A 23,596-nucleotide genomic window follows, 5' to 3' on the forward strand; every position below is an offset into this window, starting at 1 on the left:
GGAAAAACATATTTTGTGCTATCACAAGAAATAGAATATGCATGCTTTGCAAAGTTTCTGTGAACAACTGCTATTTAAAGTGGCTACAAACAAAAGGACTTGGCCATAAAATGCACCAAAAAGAAGGTAATGGAATTATCACTATATGTCATTGCTGTTCATCTCTTAGGCCCTAAGAGTAGGTGATGTGGTTACAGCCCACTCACTTTGGAGGCTCATGCCTTGGTTATGGCCATAATGTTCTTTCTGTCCCATTCTCCAAAACTTGGCATGAGGTTGTTTTATTTAGACATATTTAAAAACTTAGCCTCACAAGCAAAGAGCAAGATCTAATGAGGCAGATGTGTGTAATACTGTTTTGCATAGACACTGAAGGAAGAGAACAGCTCTGTATATAGCCTCGAGGTTTTTGGTGCTCTATAATTTCTGTCTTACTTTTGGTAAAAAAAAAAATAGATGTAATAAATACTGAGAGTTTCCTCAATGTTGGCAAGCATTTAACACAGATAACAATCATTATCTATTCATGTAATCACTTAGACAATAGTGAAATAGCACTTAAATAGCTTGATGTTCTGAATTCAAGTAAGCAAACATTCATTCAAATTGTTGAAAAGTAATAAATGTACTTTTTTCTTATATCTGAAGAGTAGCCTGTATGTTATATGAAATACATAATAAGGCATTCCTAAAGTATTTTCAGATAAATAAAACTAATGGAAAAATATTTCTATATGTGAATGAATGCAAGGGGGAAACACCTTTGCCAAAATAACAAAATAGTGACCAGCTGGTATAAGACCACCAAACCTAATATTAATTTCATACTCAAGTGGAATCATACTTACCACTGTCATTATTTAATCACATATGCTGCCAATCCTCTACTCATAAGTATCATGTTAGGAATGTCTTAAATTTTACTGAATCTTAAGTTTCTTTAATGTGTGAATTCTAACAATGAGAATTGATAAGAATATCTGTTTTCTCAAAAACTAGTCTGAATCCCAAGTTAATTCTTTAGACAATCAAAGGTGGTTAATATCTATAATACCAAATGTCATATTAATATAGCAAATATTAAACATTGTCAGACTGCCAGAATTTGCTAACTCAATAACATGCCACTTCTATAAATCATAATTTTCAACTATATTTTTAAAAAGTTAATGCTCCTGCTTCTAAAACCAAAAGGATAAAAATATTATGAATTAAGTACTTGGATGAATATTTTCAAAGATTTCTGGCTGAGATGTAGAAAACAGTTCCACAATAAATGGTTGCTCTGAAGATCCATCAGCAATGTGAATCCAACGATAAGACCAAAAATCTTCACGGTTTTCTATATTTGGATAGAATATTAAAATAAATGAAGATAGCTGATTACATATACATATGAAGATAGAATTACTTAGTGAAATACTTTTTATGAATTTCAAACTTAAAAATTTTACCTTTCTTTTTTGATCGCTGGACCCTTCCTACAAAAACTAAAAGGCCAATAACATCACAGATACTATCTTTTGGCATATCATCCAGTTCTGATCTAAAAAAGAAAAGTAATAAAATAGATATTACATCTTTAATCAATGAAAAGGCATCCTTCAACAGTGACTGTGAAACTGTATATTACATAACTGCTACAGCATAATTTTGGGGAGATTTTTAGCAAATATAATACATTATTTTTAGCAACATTGAAAATTGATATTTAAAGCATTTTACAAGAAACTGTTTTACCTTGTGATAAATCGATAATTTAATTTTGGCAATTTCCATTCTGGTTTAACCTGATTTTCTGGAATGATAATTATATTAGTTGGAGGATCTCGAAGATTCAGGCCAATTTCTGGAAAACAAACATATTCTTTGAATATAGTATCTAATATATACTAAAGAATATATATCTGCATAAATTACACAGTAAAATAATAAGACTGTACACTTTTAAATCCACCACTAAACCCAAGAACTAGACCATTATCAATGACCTTTTTATCTCTATCAAAACATTCCATCATCAAACATCAAAGTTTAACCATATCTTGAATTTTGTAATTTTTTTGCCAAAAAAAAAAAAAAAACAGGCTTTATCACTTGTTTGTCTTTACACTTAAAACATGATACCAGTGGCAGTGTTTGTTTCTGAACTATATGCCAATAGAATCATTTTTTTCTTTGAGAACAAGTTTTTTTTAAATTATTTACTAAGTTTAAGTCTCTTTATTGGATATAATAATGAGTATACTTAAAAATCCCACAAAATCCAATACACCAATAAAAACTAAAATACTTAATGGGGACTATAGTCTTCTTCCATAAATATCCACATCCTTTCGCTATCACCATTCCATACTTCTTTTTTAATCCTTTTTGAATTTTTTCCCAAAGAAAACTTTTATTTAAGGAAGACAAACTTCATGCACTTCATAAATCAAACTTTAGGAACATAGTGATTCTTCCACTGTACCTGCCCTCCCACCCACACTCCCACCCCTCTTCCTTTTCCCTCTCCTATTCCCATTCTTATTTTTCACTAAGATCTATTTTCAATCATACACATATGATTAACTCTATACTAAGTAAAGAGTTTTAAAAATTGTATGAAAAAAAAAAAACTATTCCTCAACAGTCAAAACATGGGTTGTTCAAAGTCACTGCATCTCGAAGTTGATTTCATTTCATTTTTTAAGCATTCTTTTTTTTGATAAACTTAATTAACTTTAAAGAAGAACCCAAGAATGATACATCTTTTGCGAGCACTTAGACATAACTACAACTTATGAGCCTTAATAATACCCTCCACTTAATACACTAAAACAAAGTAAATCTTTGAGAACAAGTTTTACTATTAACTCTTATAGTCCAACTCTTTTAGGACAAAAGTCTTGCATGGGAAGTTAGTGCATAGTGACTCCTGTTGTTAATTTAACAATTAATTCACTTATGTATGTGGTCAGTGATCACCCGAGTCTCTGGACATGAGCTCCCTAGGCTATGGAAGCCTTTTGAACCCACAAACTCCTTCAGTATTTAGACAAGGCTATAAGCAAAGTGAAAGTTCTCTCCTCCTTTCAGAGAAAAGGACATCCATCTTTGATAACTACTTCTTTCCACTGGGACCTCACCCCACAAAAGTCCTCTGTGTAGGACACTTTTTTGCCACAGTATCTTGGTTTTCCTTTTTTTTTTTTTTATTTGACAGATAGAGTTTGACAGTGAGAGAGACAGAGAGAAAGGTCTTCCTTCCGTTGGTTTACCCCCCAAATGGTCGCTACAGCTGGAGCTACGCCGATCCAAAGCCAGGAGACAGGTGCTTCCTCCTGGTCTCCCATATGGGTGCAGGGGCCCAAGCACTTGAGCCATCTTCCACTGCCTTCCCGGGCCACAGGAGAGAGATGGACTGGAAGAGGAGCAACCGGGACTAGAACCCGGAGCCCATATGGGATGCCCGTGCTGCAGGCGGAGGATTAACCAAGTGAGCCATGGCGCCAGCCCCAGTATCTTGGTTTTCCATGCCTGAAATGCTCTCATGGGCCTTTCAGCCAGGCCAGAATGCCTTACGGGCTGATTCTGAGGCCAGAGAGCTACTTAAAGCGATTGTTATTCTATGAATCTGCTGTATGGATTGCTTCTCATGTTGGAGCATTCACTCCTTTTTAATTCTATCTATTATTATTACCAAACACATAATCCTATTTATATGATCACTTTAACACTTAATCCTATCCACATGCTCACGTTAACACTTAAAATGCTATTTTTACTACCCAGCTTAAAAGGGATTTGGAGTCCCATGACAAATTTTTTTTTAAAGATTTATTTATTTACTTGAAAGTCAGAGTTACACAGAGAGAGAAGGAGAGGCAGAGAGAGAGAGAGGTCTTCCATCCGCTGGTTCACTCCCCAGATGGCTGCAACAGCCGGAGCTGTGCTGATCCAAAGCCAGGAGCTAGCAGCTTCTTCCTGTTCTCCCATGCAGGTGCAGGGGCCCAAGCACATCGGCTATCTTCTACTGCTTTTCCAGGCCATAGCAGAGAGCTGGACTGGAAGTGGAGCAACTGGGACTTGAACCAGTGCCCATATGGGATGCCGGCACTGCAGGTGGTGGCTTTACCCATTAAGCCAGAGAACCGGCCCCTAGAATCATATCTTAACAATACTCAAGGGTTACTTTCTCCACTCAGCATTATATTACTAAAATTCATCCATGTAACTCTATGTGGTATTTTTATTTTCATTTCCACAACTGAACAATGTTCCAATGTGTTTAATATTCTACAATTTACTTGTCCATTATTGTGTTGGTGAACATCTAGATTAATTCCAGGTTTTTGCTATTATAAACATGCTGTTATGAACATTTTTGAATCGTTCTGCACAAAGAGGCAAGGGTTTTTCTAAGGTATTATACCTACGACTAGATATCCTGGATTGTATGATATGTAAATGTTCACAATTGCAGGATAATCCCAAGTAATTTTAAGTGATAAATGTATTGTAAGTTCTTCCAAAAGTTTATCTTTCAAATTTAAAAATTTGATACATGTAAGGTTGATTTTTAGGTGATATGAGATTGGCCCATAATATCATCTTTCTTTCTCCAAATTGGGGAAGTTTTCTGTAATTGTTTCACTAAATTTCAAATGAATTTCTGAATCAGTTTGTCACTTCTAGAAGAAAATCTGGTGGCATAGCACTTAATCTTTATTTTTAAAAAATATTTATTTTATTTATTTGAAAGAGTTTCAGAGAGAGGTAGAGACAGAGAGAGAGAGAGGTCTTCCATCCACTGGCTCACTCCTCAAATGGCCACAATGGCTGGAACTAGGCCAATCTGAAGCCAGGAGCCTCTTCTGGGTGTCTCACATGGGTTCAGGGGCCCAAGTACTTTGGCCATCCACTGCTGCTATCTCTGGTGCATTAGCAAAGAGCTGGATTGGAAATAGAGCAGCCAGGACTCAAACCAGCATCTATAAGGAATGTTGGCGCTGCAGGCCAGGGCATTAACCCACTGCACCATAGTGCCGGCCCTGGCACTTAATCTTTAGATTAATTTGGGAAGACTTGACATATTTATGAAATTGAGACTAACCTCCTGCCTGTGAATACTGGATATTCCTCCAGTTTATTTAGGTCTTTCTCAATGTTTTTCAATAATGTGTTATAATCATTTCCAAATGGTTCTTACCTATTTTCTGTTAGACTTCTAGATACCTGATAGTTATTATCAAAGAATGCAAATGATGCTTCCTAAATGATAACTTCTGGAGCTGGCATGGTGGCACAGTGAGTTAATCTGCCACTTGTAATGACAGCATCTCATATCAGAGCAACAGTTCCAGTCCTGGCTAGCCTGCTTCCCAAAGAGATTTCTTGCCTAATGTGCCAGGGAAGGCAACAGAAGATGACCAAAGTACCTAAGCTGCTGCTACCCACCTGGGAGACCCATAAGGGGTTCCTGGCCCCTGATGTAGGCCTGGCCTAGCTTTGGCTGCTGTGGCCACTTGGGGAGTGAACCAATATGCAGATGATCTTTCTCTCCCTTCCTCTTTCTCCTCTTTCCCCTCTCTTTCATTCTGCCTTTTAAATAAATAAAAAACAAATCTTTAAATTATAATGTCTAATTCATTATTATTGGGGTATACAAAAATCAACTGACTTTCATATGTTGATCCTATGGCTAATTCTGACAATATCTCATTTTTAAATAAAAATATTTATCTTTATTTATTTGAGAGAGGAGGAAGCAAGTTGCCTAGTTCTTTCCCCAAATGCCTGCAATAGCTAAGGCTGGGCTACGCTAAAGCTGAGAGCCTGAAACTCAGTCTGAGTCTCCCATGTGGGTGGCAGGAACCCAACTACTTGAGCTATTATCTGCTGCCTACCAGATTGTGAATTAGCAAGAACCTGGAATCAGAAGTGGAGCCAGGATTCGAACTCAAGCACTCTGAAATGGGATGAAAGCATCCCAAGTGCCATCTTAACTTCTTAGCCAAATGCCTACCTCTGCTTATGATTTTAATAAGAAATCATGAGATTTTTTCCCCATAAGATAGATATTTAAGAAAACAACAAACACCTCCACATTTGTGTAATTATTCTCTAAGTAATTAAGCTTAATGGATTAGCTGGGGAATTAGAAAGCATATAAATACAGATTCAGAATAAAAGTATTATAAACTAAAAATAGTACTTAAACTTGTGATGCAATCTATAATTCTGAAAAATTAATACAAAAATCACATTAATAAAAAAAGGAATCATATAATATATTGACCTGAACAATTCTGAAATATCAGGTGTTACAATGTCAAAGCAGATTTCAGAGGCCAGTGCTGTGGCGTAGTGGGTAAAGCCACCACCTGCAGCACCGGCATCCCATATGGGTGCTGGTTTGATTCCTGGCTGCTGCACTTCCAGTCCAGCTCTCTGCTATGGCCTGGGAAAGCAGAAGATGGCTCCAGTCCTTGGGCACCTGCACCTGCGTGGGAAACCAGGAAGAAGCTCCTGGCTCCTGGCTTCAGATCAGCCCAGCTCCCGCTATTGCAGCCATTTGGGAAGTGAACCAGTGGATGGAAGATCTTTCTCTCCTCTCTCTCTCTCTCTCTCTCTCTCTCCCTCCCTCCCTCCCTCCCCCTCTCCCCCTCTCCCCCTCTCTGCCTCTGCCTCTCTGTAACCCTGGCTTTCAAATAAATAAATAAAACTTTAAAAAAATTTCAACATTAATTAGGAAAAGCCCTTTCAAGTTAGAAGCAATTGGCGATATTTGCATATTGACTAAATGTTACACAATAGTGTTGCATCAGTTTTAAATTTCTTTATTTTGGTAACTGTACTATGATTATGTGATCTTGGTTCTTAGTAAATATACACTGAAATATTACTGAAACATTTAGAGGTTAAAGGGTATGTATAATGGCTATAACTTTCAAATAGTTCAGACAGAAATATATATATATGTGTGTATGTATTATATAGAAATATGTATGTATGTGTGTATGTGATATATACTTCAGAGTACTTCAAAGAGTTCATGGAAAAATGGAATTAAAATGCAAGTTTATTTTGGTGAAAAAATTTTTGAAATCCATGTATAGTTTTTACAAAATATACATTTCTAGGAACTTTTTGGAAGACCCAGTGTGTGTGTGTGAGTGTGTGAGTGTGAGTGTGTGTGTGTGTGTGTTTGTGTGGAGAGGGAGAGAAAGAATGATAAAGCAAAGGTAAATGTAAATGTAAATAATTGCTAAATATGGGCAAGGGGTATATAGGAGTGCTTTATCCTATAATTTCAACTTTTATGGAAGTCTGAAGTTATTTCAAAATAAAAGCTTATCGGGGCTGGCATTGTGGCCATTTCAGAAGTGGACCAGCAGATGGAAGACCTCTGTCTCTCATTCTCCCTGTAACTATGCTTCTCAAGTAAATAAATAAATCTAAAAAAAAAAAAAAACACAAAAGCTTATCAAAAGTCATTTTGAGATGGCACCTAGTACTAACAGCAAAATATATTCAGGTCATTAACTTAATATTGTATGACAAACTAAAACAAAAATGAATACATCCCAAGTAGAGCTCACTCTTTTTATCAACAAATATTTGAGATGCTTTTCCTTAATAAATATGTGGATTTGTTAAATTACGTAATTGCTTGAAAATCTTATGGATGAAAGAATTAAAAGGTTTGTCAGCCTATAACAACTTCAGTAATTTTATGATCATTTGTAAATGTATATAAACAAAATAGCTATCAGACAACAAACTCGTTGAATACTTAACCCATTGTAGAAATTGATTTGATCTGTGGATCCACAGGGAGAGGATGCATCCTGAATTGATAACTCTTTTTAACAGAATAATCTTGAAGCAGAAGAACTAAGCCAACTCGCAAACTTTTATACCACTCAGGACATAGGGCATTCCACAAAATCACTAACACTGTGCCTGAACGGTCAGCAACTTCCAAAACAGTCTGGAAAAACAGTGTAAGAGAACATACATATTTGTTATTTTTATATACACAGATTATATATAGTATATTATTTGTGAAGTTACATTGATAGAAAATAACATTAAAATTTAAGTCCTCATTACTGATGATTCAGTTGTCAATTCTGCAAGATCGGCGATCTAAAGGAAATGCCTTCTTAAGATGTACTACTAACTTTCTGGGTGACTATAAACTGAGCACAGGTCAGATCTCATTTATAGTTAGTTCTCCTATAATGCTTAGTATATTGCCTCACACTGAGTAATCAGGTAATACTTTTGTCAATTGACTGAGGCAAATCATATTTTAAAGTTTTTAAGTGACGATCTTGATACCATTCCTGATTATTTTACTACTAGAGGGCCTTGATATTAATATTATAAAACTTTAGGGAGACATATAACTAAGTGAGCACAACACCATCAAGTCATTGATTATATCAGTTTACTTGCAGTGGCATCTGAAGCTTTGGTTTCCATAATGTGACAATTATTTCTAAGATACTACTTGAGAACCTATTCTAGCAGAAGAAACATATTAATGCCAGTATACATTATTGCTCAGACTGGTTATGGTCAAAATAGAGAAATCTGTTAAGAAGAAAATATTTTATGGTGTTTTTCTCAGTTTTAAAATACAGTGACAGACAACAGTGGTTCTGCCTAAAGGTAGCCTTCAAAGTGTTCTCTAGCTTTTAAGTTTTTTTCATAAATTCTGATGTTACATTCTCAGATCCTTTCTCTTACTGATAAATATATATTTTGGGTAATTTACCCCTTTACTCATTATACACATACTGAATTCCTATTATGTCCCAGACATTATGTTGGTCACTGGGATGAAAAGAAGAGCCAGATACTATCTCTAATAATAACAGCTAAAAACTAGGGGGCCCAGCACTGTGGAGTAGTGAGCTAAGCCTTCGTCTGAAGTGCTGGCATCCCATATGGGTGCTGTTTCTAGTCCTGGCTGCTCCTCTTCTGATCCAGCTCTCTGCTATGGCCTGGGAAAGCAGCAGAGGATGGCTCAAGTGCTTGGGCCGCTGCACTCCCGGCCTGGGAGAAGCTCCTGGCCTCTGGCTTTGGATTGGCTCAGCACTGGCCATTTCAGCCATTTGGGGAGTAAACCAGCAGATGGAAGACCTCTCTCTCTGTCTCTCCCTCTCTCTGTACCTCTACTTCTCAAATAAATAAATAAAATCTTTTAAAAAAAACTATATAGAACTTACTATATGCCTGAAATATATGTGAATCCTTTACCAACATTAACTAGTTCAACCCTCACATCATCCTTGTAAGGTAAATATAGTTACTATCTCCATTTTATGGATGAGTATACTGATGCTTAAAGAGGTTAACTAACTTCCATAATATTATAAAGATTAAAAATTATAGACAGAGCTGAAATTTGAACTTAGCTCACTTGAATACAGGGCATGAACACTGAATCATTATAGCACATTGCTTTCCTAAAGTAGCAGAGTGTACAGTAGAATAAGCTTAACAAATCTATTAACAAATAGGTACATACAGGTTATATATACACCGTGATAGCTGTATGAAAGGTAGGGCATGCAGTAGAATGTATAGTTGGTTCTTCCTACTCACTATGCATATGCTTATACAGGGAAAGGCTTAAAGCAGCAGTAAGCATTGAACTTAAGGTTGGTTTTGCAGTTTGATAAGCATTAGAAGGAAAATCACTCTAGGGAGAAGGAATAATATGAGCAGAGGCATGAAAGGCTGAAAACAACTGGTTACCTTTGTGAAATTCTAGATAGGGCAATTTGGCTAGTTTGTGGTATGAAGAGCTCAGGAGGAAATGTAACCAGAGGTAAGCAAGAGGAGCAAGATGATGAGACTTAGGACACAGGAATACAAAGTAACAAACAGATAAAAAAAAAATCCACGGAGGAGCATATTTCAACAATCAAGAAGCAAAAAACTATAAGGGAATGACTAAATAATTTACAAAATCATGACAGAATCTATAGCTATGAAAAACTATAAAGACCTTTAATGATATAAAAATACTTAAGAAAATGTTAAATGATACAAAATCATATGCACAATATGCCACCATTTTGTAAAGTAATTCCATGTGATATGCATATATAGGTGATATATGAAACATGTATGGCATGATAGAAGATGCGTCCATAATATGTAAAGAAATGAATATATAAATAATTCATACACATACAGAAAGGGAATAAAACACATCATGTAAACAGAGCTCTTTCTGCGTGGTAGGATCTTGAGTAGTATCAGGATTATTCTTTTTTTATTTTTAAAAAAAGATTTATTTATTTCATCCAAAGGGCAGAGTTACAGAGAGGCAGAGACAGAAAGAGAGAAAAAAAAAGAAAGAGAGAGAGAGGTCTTCATCCACTGGCTTACTCCCCAAAGAGCCACAATGGCTGGAGCTGTGCCGATCTGAAGCCAGGAACCAGGAGCTTCCCCCAGGTCTCCCATGTAGGTGCAGGGGCCCAAGGATTTAGGGCATCTTCCACTGCTTTCCCAGGTGTATTAGCAGGGAACTGAATCAGAAGTGGAGCAGCTGGGACTCAAACTGGTGCCCGTATGGGATGCTGGCACTATGGGTGGCAACTTTACCCAATACCCTATAGCACTGGCCCCTCAGGATTATTCTTTTTATAAGCTTTCTACATTTTCCAAATTCCCTACAATAAACATATATAACCTTTATAATAAGAGCTTAATAGAACACCTAAAATAGTTCTTGATAACATGAAAAAATACAATAAACTATTACATAAAAAGAAACAACACAGCCCATCAAGAAAATAGATCTCATCAGCACTATATGGCTCATAAAGTCAAGATAACAGAAAAGTCACATAAATTTGATAATTAGGTTACTTGTGGATGACAAGTTGGAGAAAAAAGCCCAACTAATTAATGTTGAGAAGTCAATGAGAGGCAGGAAAGTAAAAACACCCAGCACAGTGTACTTGTCACTTGGATATTTAAGGGGTGCCATTTCAGACAGGGGAGCAGCAAGTGGAGGGGCCCAGATAAAGGATCATGTCTGACATGTTTGGGGAAGGTGGAATTTACATACATGAGTCTGAGAAGACAATACAAAAATGTGTCATTCTATAAATTAAATATGTAAATGCTTAGTAGGGGAAATTATTAGATGACGTTTTTTTCCACAGAACGTTTTAAGGGAATTGAGTTTAGATCCAAGATCTCAGGAAGTAATTAAATGGTTCAACAAGGCAGAGGGCGTTTTTGATGGAACAGTGTCCCAGGCACATGGTAAATCATACATATATATCTGTTATGAATAAAGATATCTGAATATAAGGAGAGAAGAGGCCTATCTGAAAGAAGAAGATATTGAAGACAAAGAAAAAGGTGTGGGGGCTGGCACTGTGGCATACTGGGTAAAGCCAACAGTGCCAGCATCCCATATGGGCGTCGGTTCTAATCCTGGCTGTTCCACTTCTGATCCAGCTCTCTGCTATGGCCTGGGAAAGCAGCAGAAGACAGCCCAAGTCCTTGGGCCCCTGCACCCATGTGGGAGACCCAGAAGAAGCTCCTGGCTTTGGATAGGCACAGCTCTGGCCGTTGTGGCCAACTGAGGAATGAACCAGCAGATGGAAGACGTCTCTCTCTCTCTCTCTCTCTCTCTCTCTCTCTGCCTCTGCATTTCAAGTAAATAAATAGATCTTAAAAAATAAAAGAAAAATGTGTGAAGAAGGCCAGGTGAATCAGGGAACTAAAGGGTACCAATACAGAAAGAATTCCCTTTTTGTAATATAAATTACATAATAAATACTTTGTAATACACAGCTATGCACATTTTTAAATTATTAAATTGAATCTAAGAAATATTATTTAAACAAGTAAGTTATCCTAACATGGAGTGATGTCTTTAAGTTATAATTTAGAATTTTAAATAAACATGTAATATCATTGCTAGTACCTGGTATGGCTCAATTGTCTTTTTATCAGGTTTCCCATAGTATCGCAGTTTTGATTTACGCAAGATCCTCACAAGCAGTGCAGGAAAGTCATTTCTGTCAGTCCAGGTTGTTTCAAGATGAGAAAGGGAAATTATTTTAGTATCTAGAACACAAAAAGGAGGAAAACATTTTAATATATCATGTTAACTTCAAAGATCTATTTTAATTGTTAAAATGGTAGCCAAATCATACCCACAGCAATTGCTAAGGCAGTCTGTATACTTCTCCAACATAAATGACACACTATATCCTTACTCATAACAGATATATATGTATGATTTACCATGTGCCTGGGACACTGTTCCATCAAAAATGCCCTCTATCTTATTGAACCATTTAATTACTTCCCAAGATCTAAACTCAATTCCCTTAAAACATTCTGTGGAAAAAAACGTCATCTAATAATTTCCCCTACTAAGCATTTACATATTTAATTTATAGAATGACACATTTTTGTATTGTCCTCTTAGATTCATGTACGTAAATTCCATCTTCCCCAAACATGTCAGACATGATCCTATATCCGAGCCTCTGCACTTGCTGCTCCCCTTGTCTGAAACAGCACCCCTTAAATATCCGAGTGACTTTCTTTCTTTCCTATTCAAGTTTTTCTCAAAGGTCATTTTCTCAGTGGTGTTATTCCCAACAACCCAATTGAAAACTGACCCCTTTTCTTATCCTGCATCCCACTTTATTTTTCTAAATACAACTTACTATTTTCTCATATACCATACAATTTACTTGGAAATGTTTATTCTTCAAGCCTGTTGGCAAGCAGAAAAACTGTTTAAAAGCTATTAATCAGGGGCCGGTACTGTGGTGCAGTGGGTTAAGGCCCTGGCCTGAGACGCCGGCATCCCATATGGGCACAGGTTCTAGTCCCGGCTGCTCCTCTTTTGATTCAGCTGTCTGCTATGGCCTAGGAAAGCAATGGAGGATGGCCCAAGCGCTTGGGCCCCTGCACCCACATGGGAGACCCAGAGGAAGCTCCTGGCTCCTGGTTTTGGATCGGAGCAGTTCCAGCCATTGCAGCCACCTGGGGAGTGAACCAGTGGATGGAAGACCTCTCTCTCTCTGTAACTCTTTCAAATAAATAAAATAAATCTAAAAAAACCTTTTTGTTTAAAAAAAAAGTTATTAATCATCTTAAAGGATTAACCTATACTTCTGGTTTCAATATTCCTTGGGTTAAGAGAGGTTCCATTTGAAGTTCTCTTCACATTTTGCTTTCTTACAACCTACATTCCCAACTTTTAAAATCTGAACTTGCATTACTTCCAGTAGTCATTTTGCTATAGCAACTTCACTTTTGTCTTTATTGTGATATGAAATCCTACTTGTAATTTCTTTTAAACAAGCGTTCAAATGCATTTCACAATTATGCCTATATGATAAACACACACACAGTTTTCAGTATTATTAGGTAGGATATTTTGTGTAATTTTCCTTCCAGATTCTCCTAATATAGACAGTCTCTTAATTATGATGGTTTGCTCACAATTTTTCAACTTTAAAATGGGTAAAAGTATGCTTTCAGTACACTTCAAATTTCAAATTTTGATCTTTTCCCAGGCTAGTGATATGTAGTATGACCCTCTCTTTTGCACTGGCAGTGAGTTCAGTTCCCTGTCAGCCTCTCTATCAGGATGGGAAACAACCTATACACTGTACTGCATTGCTAAACTAAGATATTCAGTAGGTTAGGCATATTAATGTATTTTTGACTAATGAAAATTTTAATGTACAATGGGTTTATCAGGATGTAACCCTCTCCTAAATTGAAGAGCATCTACACAGTAATAGCCCAGGACTCCAGGTCCGAATAGTCGATCTGAGGTCATTAAGTGATTACTTTTTACTCGAGTCAAATTGCAGATCAGCTTTGAATTATCTGAACAAGTGGAACATTCTTGATCAACAAAGGCACTTATGCCTCTTTTACTGGCAGGAATAAATTCAAGAGCTAAACAGCTTTTATAACACCAGAAGTCTAAGAACTACTGTTTCCATTATAATTAGGTCCAGAGTTAGTTGTTATCAGAACCTGGCTTATTTAACATTTTTCCTAGTTTGGGTTTTTTAATCAAACTTCATAGAAAAAAATATATCTCCAAAAAGAAATCACAGGCTATTTATTATAGACAGGGAGAAATTTGTATGAGTTGGAACAATATATGTGTAAATTTTCAAACAAGAATAAAAATAAATAAATTAGGTATCAAATATAAACCAGTAACAAACAGAGCAGTGATTCTTAAACTTTTTGGTCTAAGGAGTCTTTTACATGCTTTAAAATTAATGAGGATCTAGGTGCAAGTGCTGTGGCACAGCGGGTTAACGCCCTAGCCTGAAGCGTCGGTATCCACATGGGCGCCGGTTCTAATCCTGGCTGCTCCACTTCCAATCCAGCTCTCTGTTATGGCCTGGGAAAGCAGTAGAAGATGGTCCAGGTCCTTGGGCCCCTGTACCCACGTGGGAGACCTGGAGGAAGCTCCTGGCTCCTGGCTTCAGATCAGCACAGCTCTGGCCATTGCGGCCATCTGGGGAGTGAACCATTGGACGGAAGACCTCTCTCTCTCTCTCTCTCTCTGCCTCTCCTATCTGTTTAACATTGACTTTCAAATAAATAAATCAATCTTTAAAAAAATTAATGAGGATCTTGAAAAGCTTTTGTTTATATATATTATATATCAATAGTTAGTATGTTATAAAGTAAATAATTTTTTCAAAATCACTGCATTTAAAAACAATAATAAACGTAATATGTATAATAACAAATAACATACTTTTGACTATTTTTCAAAACAAAAATAGAGGGCATTCTTTTACATTTCTTTCTTTCTTTCTTTCTTTCTTTCTTTTTTACAGGCAGAGTGGACAGTGAGAGAGAGAGAGACCGAGAGGAAGGTCCTCCTTTGCCGTTGGTTCACCCTCCAATGGCCGCCGCAGCCGGTGTGCTGCGGCCGGCGCACCGCGCTGATCTGATGGCAGGAGCCAGGTACTTCTCCTGGTCTCCCATGGGGTACAGGGCCCAAGCACTTGGGCCATCCTCCACTGCACTCCCGGGCCACAGCAGAGAGCTGGCCTGGAAGAGGGGCAACTGGGACAGAATCCGGCGCCCCGACCGGGACTAGAACCCAGTGTGCCGGCGCCGCAAGGTGGAGGATTAGCCTAGTGAGCCGTGGCGCCGGCCCCTTTCACATTTCTATAAATCTCTTTAGTATTTAGCTTAATAGAAGACAGTTAAAGACTCATCTTTAGCATTCAGTCTGTTTTAGTATCACACAGCATGTAGTCTCTGTAAAATTACAAGAGAATGAGAGTGCAAAAAGGCAAGTAAAGCATTCATACTATTATGAAAGTAGTTTTGACCTCATGAAGTCCCTGAAAATCTCTGGGGGAAACCTCTAGGGAGTCCTCTTTAAAAATGCTATTAAAAAATAAATCAAAGAAATGCAGAAATAAATCAAGAAAAAGGCTAAAAATAATGAAATAGGAGACATGATACCACAATAAAAAGAAATGGCAATCATAAATCTAATTCTTTGGAAAAAAGTAATGAAAAGGTAAATCTTTGGCAAATTCATCATGAAAAACAAAAATAAATGTGGTATTCAGAATGTGATTGACTATATACAGAGAGAAAATGGTTAAACCAGTATGTGTGATTTTATATTGATAAATTTGAAAGTACCAGTGAAATAGATAATCTTCTAGAGAAATATAAATTATTAGTATTATCTGAAGATGCAGAAGGAAACTGGAACAGGAAGAAAATGAAAAAAGTTCACAAATACTGGCTTCCAAAATACTGGCCGGTTCACAGAGTTTTATAAGGAAATTCTAAAAATATTCAAATAGCTCTTACTCTCAATAACCATAATCTGTCCCTGAGTCCAGGAAAATATAGAAATTACATCAATTCATTTTATAAACATAGTAATTGGGAAAAATTCTGACAGAAATATGTACAAAACACAAAATATTTTCTCTTGGTTCAGGAGGGGTATAGTATAAATCCTGAGTAATTCTGGAGACTGACACAGACATGTAAGTTTAAATGATTTTATTAAAACATTGAATACAACCCCCAGGAGAATGCAAGAATAATGCATAGCTTCTGAACCACTAAAAGAAAAAAAATATTGTAAGCCTTACAAAAGTAAAAAAGCCAAAAAAAAAATAAAATATGGAATACAGTAAACATAAAGTAGGAAATTAGAAATAGGCACAAGCATCATTAATTGCATTAAATTCATCTCTTAAAAGAAAAAAAATTAGTTTGGGTCGAAAAGCAGGCTCTTAGCTACATGCTTCTTAAGACAGAAATGTAGGGGCCAGCACTGTGGTGCAGTGGGTTAAAGCTCTGGCCTGAAGTGGCAGCATCCCATATGGGTGCTGGTTCCAGTCCTGGCTGCTCCTCTTCTGATCCAGCTCTCTGCTATGGCCTGGGAAAGCAGTAGAAGATGGCCCAAGTCCTTGGGCCCTGTACCAATGTGGGAGACCTGTTAGAAGCTCCTGGCTCCTGGCCTCGGATCAGCGCAGCTCTAGTTGTTGCAGCCATTTGGGGAGTGACCCAGCAGATGGAAGACCTCTCTCTGTCTGTAACTCTGTCTTTCAAATAAATAAAATAAATCTTTAAAAAAAAGAGAGAGAAATCTAAAGCAAAATGGAAATAAAGGTATGGACAAGCATGCCCTTGGCCAGTGGATCGAAATCAAGTGTCATTTTAAAAAAAGATTTCTTTTTTTTATTTCAAAGTTATAGAGACAGGGCGAATGGGGAATGGGGAGGAGGGCAGAGGCAAGAGTGCCAGAGAGAGAGAGAGAGAGAGAGAGAGAGAAGGAAATTCATCTACTGGTCTATCTCCAAAATGGCCACAACAGCTAGACCGGTCCAGGCTGAAACCAGGAGACTGAAATTCCATATCCCGTAGCCCCTTGTGAATGGCAAGGGTGCAAACACCTGGCCATCTTCTGCTTATTTTCCTAGCACATTAGTTGGGAGCTAGAATGGGAGCAGAACAGTCTCAGACTCAAACCAGTGCTTAGCGATATGGGAAGACCCTGAAAGTGGTGGCTTAACCAGCTGTGCCAGAACTTGATATCAGCCCCTCAAGTGCCATTTTTGTACCTGCAGCATCACTGACTACAATGAACTTGTTAGAAATGCAAATCCTAGAGCCATATCCCAGACCTAATATTTCAGAAACTGGTGGTCGGGCTCAGCAATCTGTATGATATGCATGCCCATTCACATTTAAGGACCATTATCAGCTACCAAAAAGACAGTAGAAGTGGTAAATACTAACAGAGAAAACAGAATCCAGGCAAAAAAGAACAAAGAGGCAAATTCCGTATTGATAAAAGGTAAATTTCACCAACAAGATATTAGTCACAATATTTTACAAATTATAGCAACATCTAAAGCAAAAACTTTTAGAAATATAATAAACAAAACCATCATTACAGAGGGAAGCCAATACTCTTCTCAGAGACACAGGCAAATTGATTAAAAAGAAGGATATGGAATATCTGAATTAAATTTTAAAAGCCTGGTTTAAAAAGGAATTTCATACCTGATAAGTAAGTCTTTTGTAAGCTTTCGGATGTTTCAAATTAAAATTAGAAAATAAGTGTAATGAATAACAATAAAATCCCTACACTTAAAAATCTGGGAGATAAAGCTAATGCAGTATCCTTTGGAGATTTCAGAATTTTAAAAGCTTTTGTCAGAAATAAATGAATCACGCATTTAACTCAAGAAAGTAGTACAAGAAAAAAATGAATAAAAGAAGTATCAAGAATTAAAGATGATGGCAGAATTAAGTAGAAACCATCTTCTCACTCTAGCTTTCTTTGTTAGTCAGGTCTTTAAAAGAAAACAAAACAATAAAACGGAGAAACCTCTGGCAAGGCTGACCATGAGAAGAGGTGAATACACAAACATTAGGACTATGAAAGAGGACACAACAAGGCAGATTAAAAAATATGAATTACCATGTACAACTTCGAGATTGAGGTGAAATGAGATTTCCTAGTGAAATATCAACTCTCAGAAATGGACTCAAGAAGCAGCAATATTGGTTTGATCATTTTTCTCTACAAACCATTGAAAAGGAGTCATTCCAACACTTCCCCAATCCTGGCTCAAGACACCAGATTCAGGCAGTTTAAAGGGTAAATGCTACCATATCTTTAATGAATGCACACTTTGTATAAGCACAGGAAAACAGGTAAGTTGCTCAACTCATTCTTCTAGGCTAATATGAATCTGATATTAACAATTTATTTCAGTCATTCCTTTATTCAACAAACACGTAACTAAATGCCTACTAGATGATAGAAGTTTTTCTGAGTCTAGGGAATATGTCCCACAACAATGAAAAAAAGAGCCACAACTCTTATATAACCAGATGGGGATAAAATGAAAACAATCAAATAAAATAATTTCAGAGTGTTATGATTCTATGAAGGGCATTTGCAGGGTGATGTAAATAGAGTAAATGTGAAGAGAATACTTATTTAAATAGCACTTTCTACTATATATATATATATATATATATATATATATATATATATTTAAGCTGAAACCTGAGGCTAGGAAGGAGCTTCCTAAAAAGAGGAAAAGGCAGGTGCAAAGTACCTGAGGCAGGTACTTTGGGGATCAAAAAGGTGGCTGGTATTGCTAGAATATAATCATGGAGTAGAGGAATAAGAGATGAAGTTAGAGAGGTGAGTAACTGGATTCTATAGGGCAGGGGTCAACAAACTATAGCCCACAAACCAAATCCTGCCAGCTCCCCATTTTTGTAAATGAATTTCTATTGGAACAAAGCCAGACTTCTTCATTCACATATCACCTATGGCTACTCTCCTTACACAGTGGCAAAACAGAACAGTTACCACGGAGACCCTATGTTCCATGAAAATGAATGATTTATTGACTGGCTCTTTTTTTTAAAACTCTTTTGACAAATAGTAATTGTACATTTTTATGTGGTACAACGTAATATTTTGATACATGCATACATTTTAATGATCATATTAGGATACGTAGCATCCTTCGCTTTGTATATTCAAGGTTTCTTTGTACTGCACACATTCAGAAGTCTTTCTTCTAGTTAATTAGACAAGCACAGTATGCTATCTGTTAAATATTATTACCCTACTGTGCAATAGAACACCAACAGACTTGTTTTTACAATAAGAGGAAACCTTTCTGAGGCTTGCTTTATCTATCTATATACTTTTTTTTGAGGGAGTTAACTTTGGAGAAGAACCCAAGAATGGTGTGTCTTTTGCAAGCACTCTACTGACTTGATCTTTACAAAAAGTTTGCTAACCTTTGCTGCAGAATCTTTAGACCCTGTTAGGGAGTCTGGACTGCTGTGTAAATGCAAGAGGGGAAGCCACTGGAGAGATTCAGGCAGGAGAGTGCCATGAACTAACCTCGATTTTAAAAAGATACCTTTAAGGTCACAGTATGAGTTATCATTCAGGGAATGTATTGATTGGAAAGGACTATGAGGGAGTCATCCAGAGTGCTTGAAATGTTCTACATCTTGATTATGGGTGCTCACACATGCGTACAAATGTAAACACTTATCAAATTGTATTTTAAAAATTTTCACTTTGCTGTGTGCAAGTTGTATCTTAATAAAAAGTTTCAAAAGCACAAAAGTGGGCTATAAACAAAATGAAGAGAAAAGGAACAGAATGGGAGAAAAAAATTTGAAGTACAAAACACACTAAGATTCAATACTCATTAACAAACAAATTATTTAAATAAACTATTTAAATTAGTAAAATAAAAATTCTTTAAACTAATTGTTTAAATTAATTAAATTAATAAAAATAGTTTGAATTAATAAAATTCATAATCAGAACATATTTTTGAATGAAGAGTTAGTACATGCCAAACTACAAATATTTAAAACTTATGTTCAAAGTTCAAATCTATATACTGTTCAACAGACACAAGGCGCGCTTTCCATGATTGAAAAAAAAAGATTTTAAATATAATTTAAAATCAGTAAGATATGGGGAAATGGGCACACTCAGACATATATTGGTGAATGTAAATTAACATAACCTTTTCTGAAGATGACTTGTCAATATCTATTAAATTCAAAAAATTCAAATCTTTTAAGCTAGCAAGTTCACTTCTAAAAATTCATCCACTCAAAAGTAAAATTCAAATCAACAAAAATATGCATATATCCTAATGATTTCAGCACAGTTTTCTAATATGAAAAATTAATTTTGCCTGAAGTTATGAACTATCTAATGACAGGGACATGATTATAGAATTATCAGACATCTATGCTGTGGAATACTGTATGTACGGATATAAATGAAAGATGCCTTTTTTTTTTTTTAAAGATACAAACCAAACTACTGACAGTCTGGAATTTCGAGAGGTAAGTTAAAGGCATGAGTAAATGTGAAAAAGGTTTTTCACTACATGCCAAAATTTTATTAACAATGTTAAACATACAGTAAACTCAAAAGAATTTCACAGTTGAACAACAGACTTTGCCACCAGTGTTTTACTATACTTGGGTCTCACATTTTTAACCCACTATATTTTGAAATAAACAGTTTGGATTTTTATTTAGCACATGGACACTGCCTTTTGTAATAAAAATATGGTTTTGATAAATGAATAGATCTTACTTTCACAATCAGAACAAACTAAAATACTATTATTTCAGTATTCCCTTTTAATTCTTCTCCTAGGGCACCAATTTTTCACTTACATATTCAATTCTAAAAACAAAACAGATCAATATTTAGAGTAATAATGCACAATTGCCTTATTCCACATTTGAGATAAAATTAATCCAGTATTTTATTCGGGAAAGAACCATTTTGCTTTTACATTTTAAATCATCCTTGGCCACAGATTTCTATAACATCTTTTCCTCCTTATAAGTGAATATGACTACAATTGCATCTTTCTTAAGCCAGTTCTTCTTTCATTTTCAAGTTTGTTGAGGTTATCCATCTTAATAAAGCCATCTACGACTTAACACCGTGACAACATAACAAAAAAAAAGGACTAGAAGCAATAAGTGTAGAAAATGATAATCTTTCTCCTTCCATTTTTTATTTTCTCTTTTATATTTTATTTCCTTCCTGCTGCATATGTGTTTATACCCACAGCACTACCATTCCCCTTTAATTCCATGTCTTATAGGAGAAAAGGCATTTTAAAGCAGTTGATGAGGAGCTGGCATTTTCAGGTTTGACTTCCTACTTCTGACACGGAAAAATTGCACTTCTCAGATCAGAACCAGTCATGCTAAACAATAAGAAATAGGAAAACGAGAATCCCAAGCCTTCCCACAAAATCCCACATTCAGAAAGCGATATTTACGCAACTGTGACACCCAGACATAAAACTGGTGTTTTGAATAAAGCAAATTATTAAGGAATACATCACAGAACATCCTTTTTGAATGAAGAGCTAACACATGCCAAAACTGGAAATATTTAAAACTTTTATTCAAAAATCAAATCTATAGACTGTTCAACGGACACAAGGCGCGCTTTCCATGACTGAAACGTGAACGAAACAATAATTCCACCGTATCCAAATGGATAACGGGTACCTGAGGAATAATGACTTCCACATCAGTACGTGCGCCAGCTGGAATTTAAGATGTAGTCAGACACCTCCTGAATGGCCACTTTGCGGTCAAACCAATACAGGAGCCGCGCAAATGTCATTAGCATAGCATCTCTCTCTTCCTCACGGAAGAAAATTTGTCTACTACCACTCCAGGCTTGTAATTAACACCACAAAAAGCGCCTTCGTTTCTTTTTCCCTTAGCCAAACATCCGCAAATTCCGTTTTATCCCCCCCACCCCCCGTCGTTCCCTCCAATTACTTACTTGTAAAATTGTGTTCCTTGGGCTGCTTGTCAGTTAACCAGATATCTCCGTAGGGGTCTTCGTTATTCCACAGCGCCAGGTAATGACTCTTCCCGCCCCTCAAGGGCCTCTCGGGTTTGACCCCATGCGCTCTATTTCTGAAGGGAGTTTCTAAAGAAATCGCGTCCAAAGTCCGCCCACATTGGACGTTATCGATGCACAAGATCCCCTGGCCTAATCTTTTCTCGTTGTAAAGACACGAGACTCTGGAAATTTTCATTTCTATGCCAACTTTAAGAATATTTTTATAAACAAGAGAGTTCAGGCTCGGATCTAGGTAGCACTTTTCCTGATACACCCCGTCCGAGATGGTCACATCGTAACAGTACAGGGGCCCCCCGCGCACCGTGTCGTTTGGCTCCTCCTCTAACAGGTATCTTTGGACGGCCAGCACGCTGACAAAAGCCACCTCCTTTGGGGTGACCCACTTGAGAGGTGAATCTATTATCTGTTCTAGAACTTTCTGGATCCAGGACATGCACCCTTGACCACGAGCCCTTCGAATCACCCCTCCCGGGACCCCAGCCCGATTTCTCTCAAGATTCGACCAATCTAGTCCGGCACCTGAGGGGCCTTCCTGAGGCTGTTCTGACTCGTCAGACATCGTGAGCTAACTCTGTACCCTCTTCAGTCCCAAAAGCTAGTTTTCCCTGTCCCAAAGCCGGGAGCCCAAAAACCGCGCGCTTTCAGGGCGACTGCTATTCCACCGCGGCTCAGGAGAGACTGTTGGCGCGGTTTATCTGCCGTAAAAACGTAACGCGTGCGCGCGCACCTACTCGCGCGCACCTACTCGCTCGCCTGGTCCCCTGCCCGGCGCGCTTCTGATTGGGCGGCACTGTTGCTAGGCAGCCCCATGTGCAGGTCGCGTAGCCCGGCGTCAGATCTGGTGCGAGCCAGATTGCCTTCAGGGAGGGGAGGGGGGCGGGGGGCGGGGGGCGGGGCAAGGGATGTGGGGAAACGGTGGCTTTCGCGGTTCCCATGGCAAAGCAAGTGGGAGGGGAAGGAGCGCTCCTGGCTCCCCTGGAAAGGGGGATGCCTGCAGGTGGCAGAAAAGAGAAAGTGGGCAGGAGCCCGATGCAGGTAGTAGAGCTGGGGGCGGGGTTGGGGGTTTGAGCCTTGGGCCAGCAACAGAAAATAATTTAGAGTTGATTAATATACATGAATGTGTAACATTGATTTCTGGTGATACGAACAAAACCCGATAATGTATGCACAGACTTCAGGAAGGGCCTTAGCACAAAAAGTTCTCATAAACATTAGCTACTATTGCTGTGAGTATTAGCATAATTGTAGTGGTTCCCTGAGTGCAGTGTGGGAGAATGAGTAATGACGTGCAAATGAAAATAGAAAATTGTAGAATTGCTTTGGCAAAGAGCTGCCTTTAGATTGGACTATTTGAAATGCATTATTTTTAACATAATACCTGGTTTAACATATAGCTGGAATATAGAGTTTCAGAAACTTTCTTAACGCAAGATCGATGTCTGGAATAAATATAATGTGAAAAAGTGATAAAACAGTCAGAAATAAGAATAAAATATTTATTAAGTACATCTAAATATGCTAGTATACATGGAAGGTAGTAAATGTCCTTAGAATACTTTTTTGTAAAGATTTATTTATTTATTTGAAAGAGCTACACAGAGAGAGGAGAGGCAGAGAGAGAGAGGT

The 23,596-nt window shown here is 37.3% G+C and overlaps 1 protein-coding gene across 2 annotated transcripts in view; it reads right to left on the bottom strand.

Moving 5' to 3' along the window:
• Positions 1-22,717, bottom strand: part of RADX (RPA1 related single stranded DNA binding protein, X-linked) — an 84,589-nt gene extending 61,872 nt beyond the window's left edge. Inside the window, exons 1-6 of one of the 2 annotated variants that reach the window (XM_051827222.2) lie at positions 21,887-22,717; positions 11,948-12,090; positions 7,783-7,975; positions 1,741-1,849; positions 1,455-1,546; positions 1,220-1,342 (exon numbers count right to left, since the gene is read on the bottom strand). In XM_051827222.2, the coding sequence (XP_051683182.1) occupies positions 1,220-1,342; positions 1,455-1,546; positions 1,741-1,849; positions 7,783-7,975; positions 11,948-12,090; positions 21,887-22,529 (1,303 nt within the window). In that variant the 5' untranslated portion in view covers positions 22,530-22,717. The remainder of the gene's footprint in view (positions 1-1,219; positions 1,343-1,454; positions 1,547-1,740; positions 1,850-7,782; positions 7,976-11,947; positions 12,091-21,886) is intronic. The other variant, XM_002720172.4, reaches the window with a different exon arrangement.
• Positions 22,718-23,596: the final 879 nt, after the last annotated feature.

This window comes from Oryctolagus cuniculus, chromosome X (assembly GCF_964237555.1).
Source record: "Oryctolagus cuniculus chromosome X, mOryCun1.1, whole genome shotgun sequence".
Classification (NCBI taxonomy): Eukaryota; Metazoa; Chordata; class Mammalia; order Lagomorpha; family Leporidae; genus Oryctolagus; species Oryctolagus cuniculus.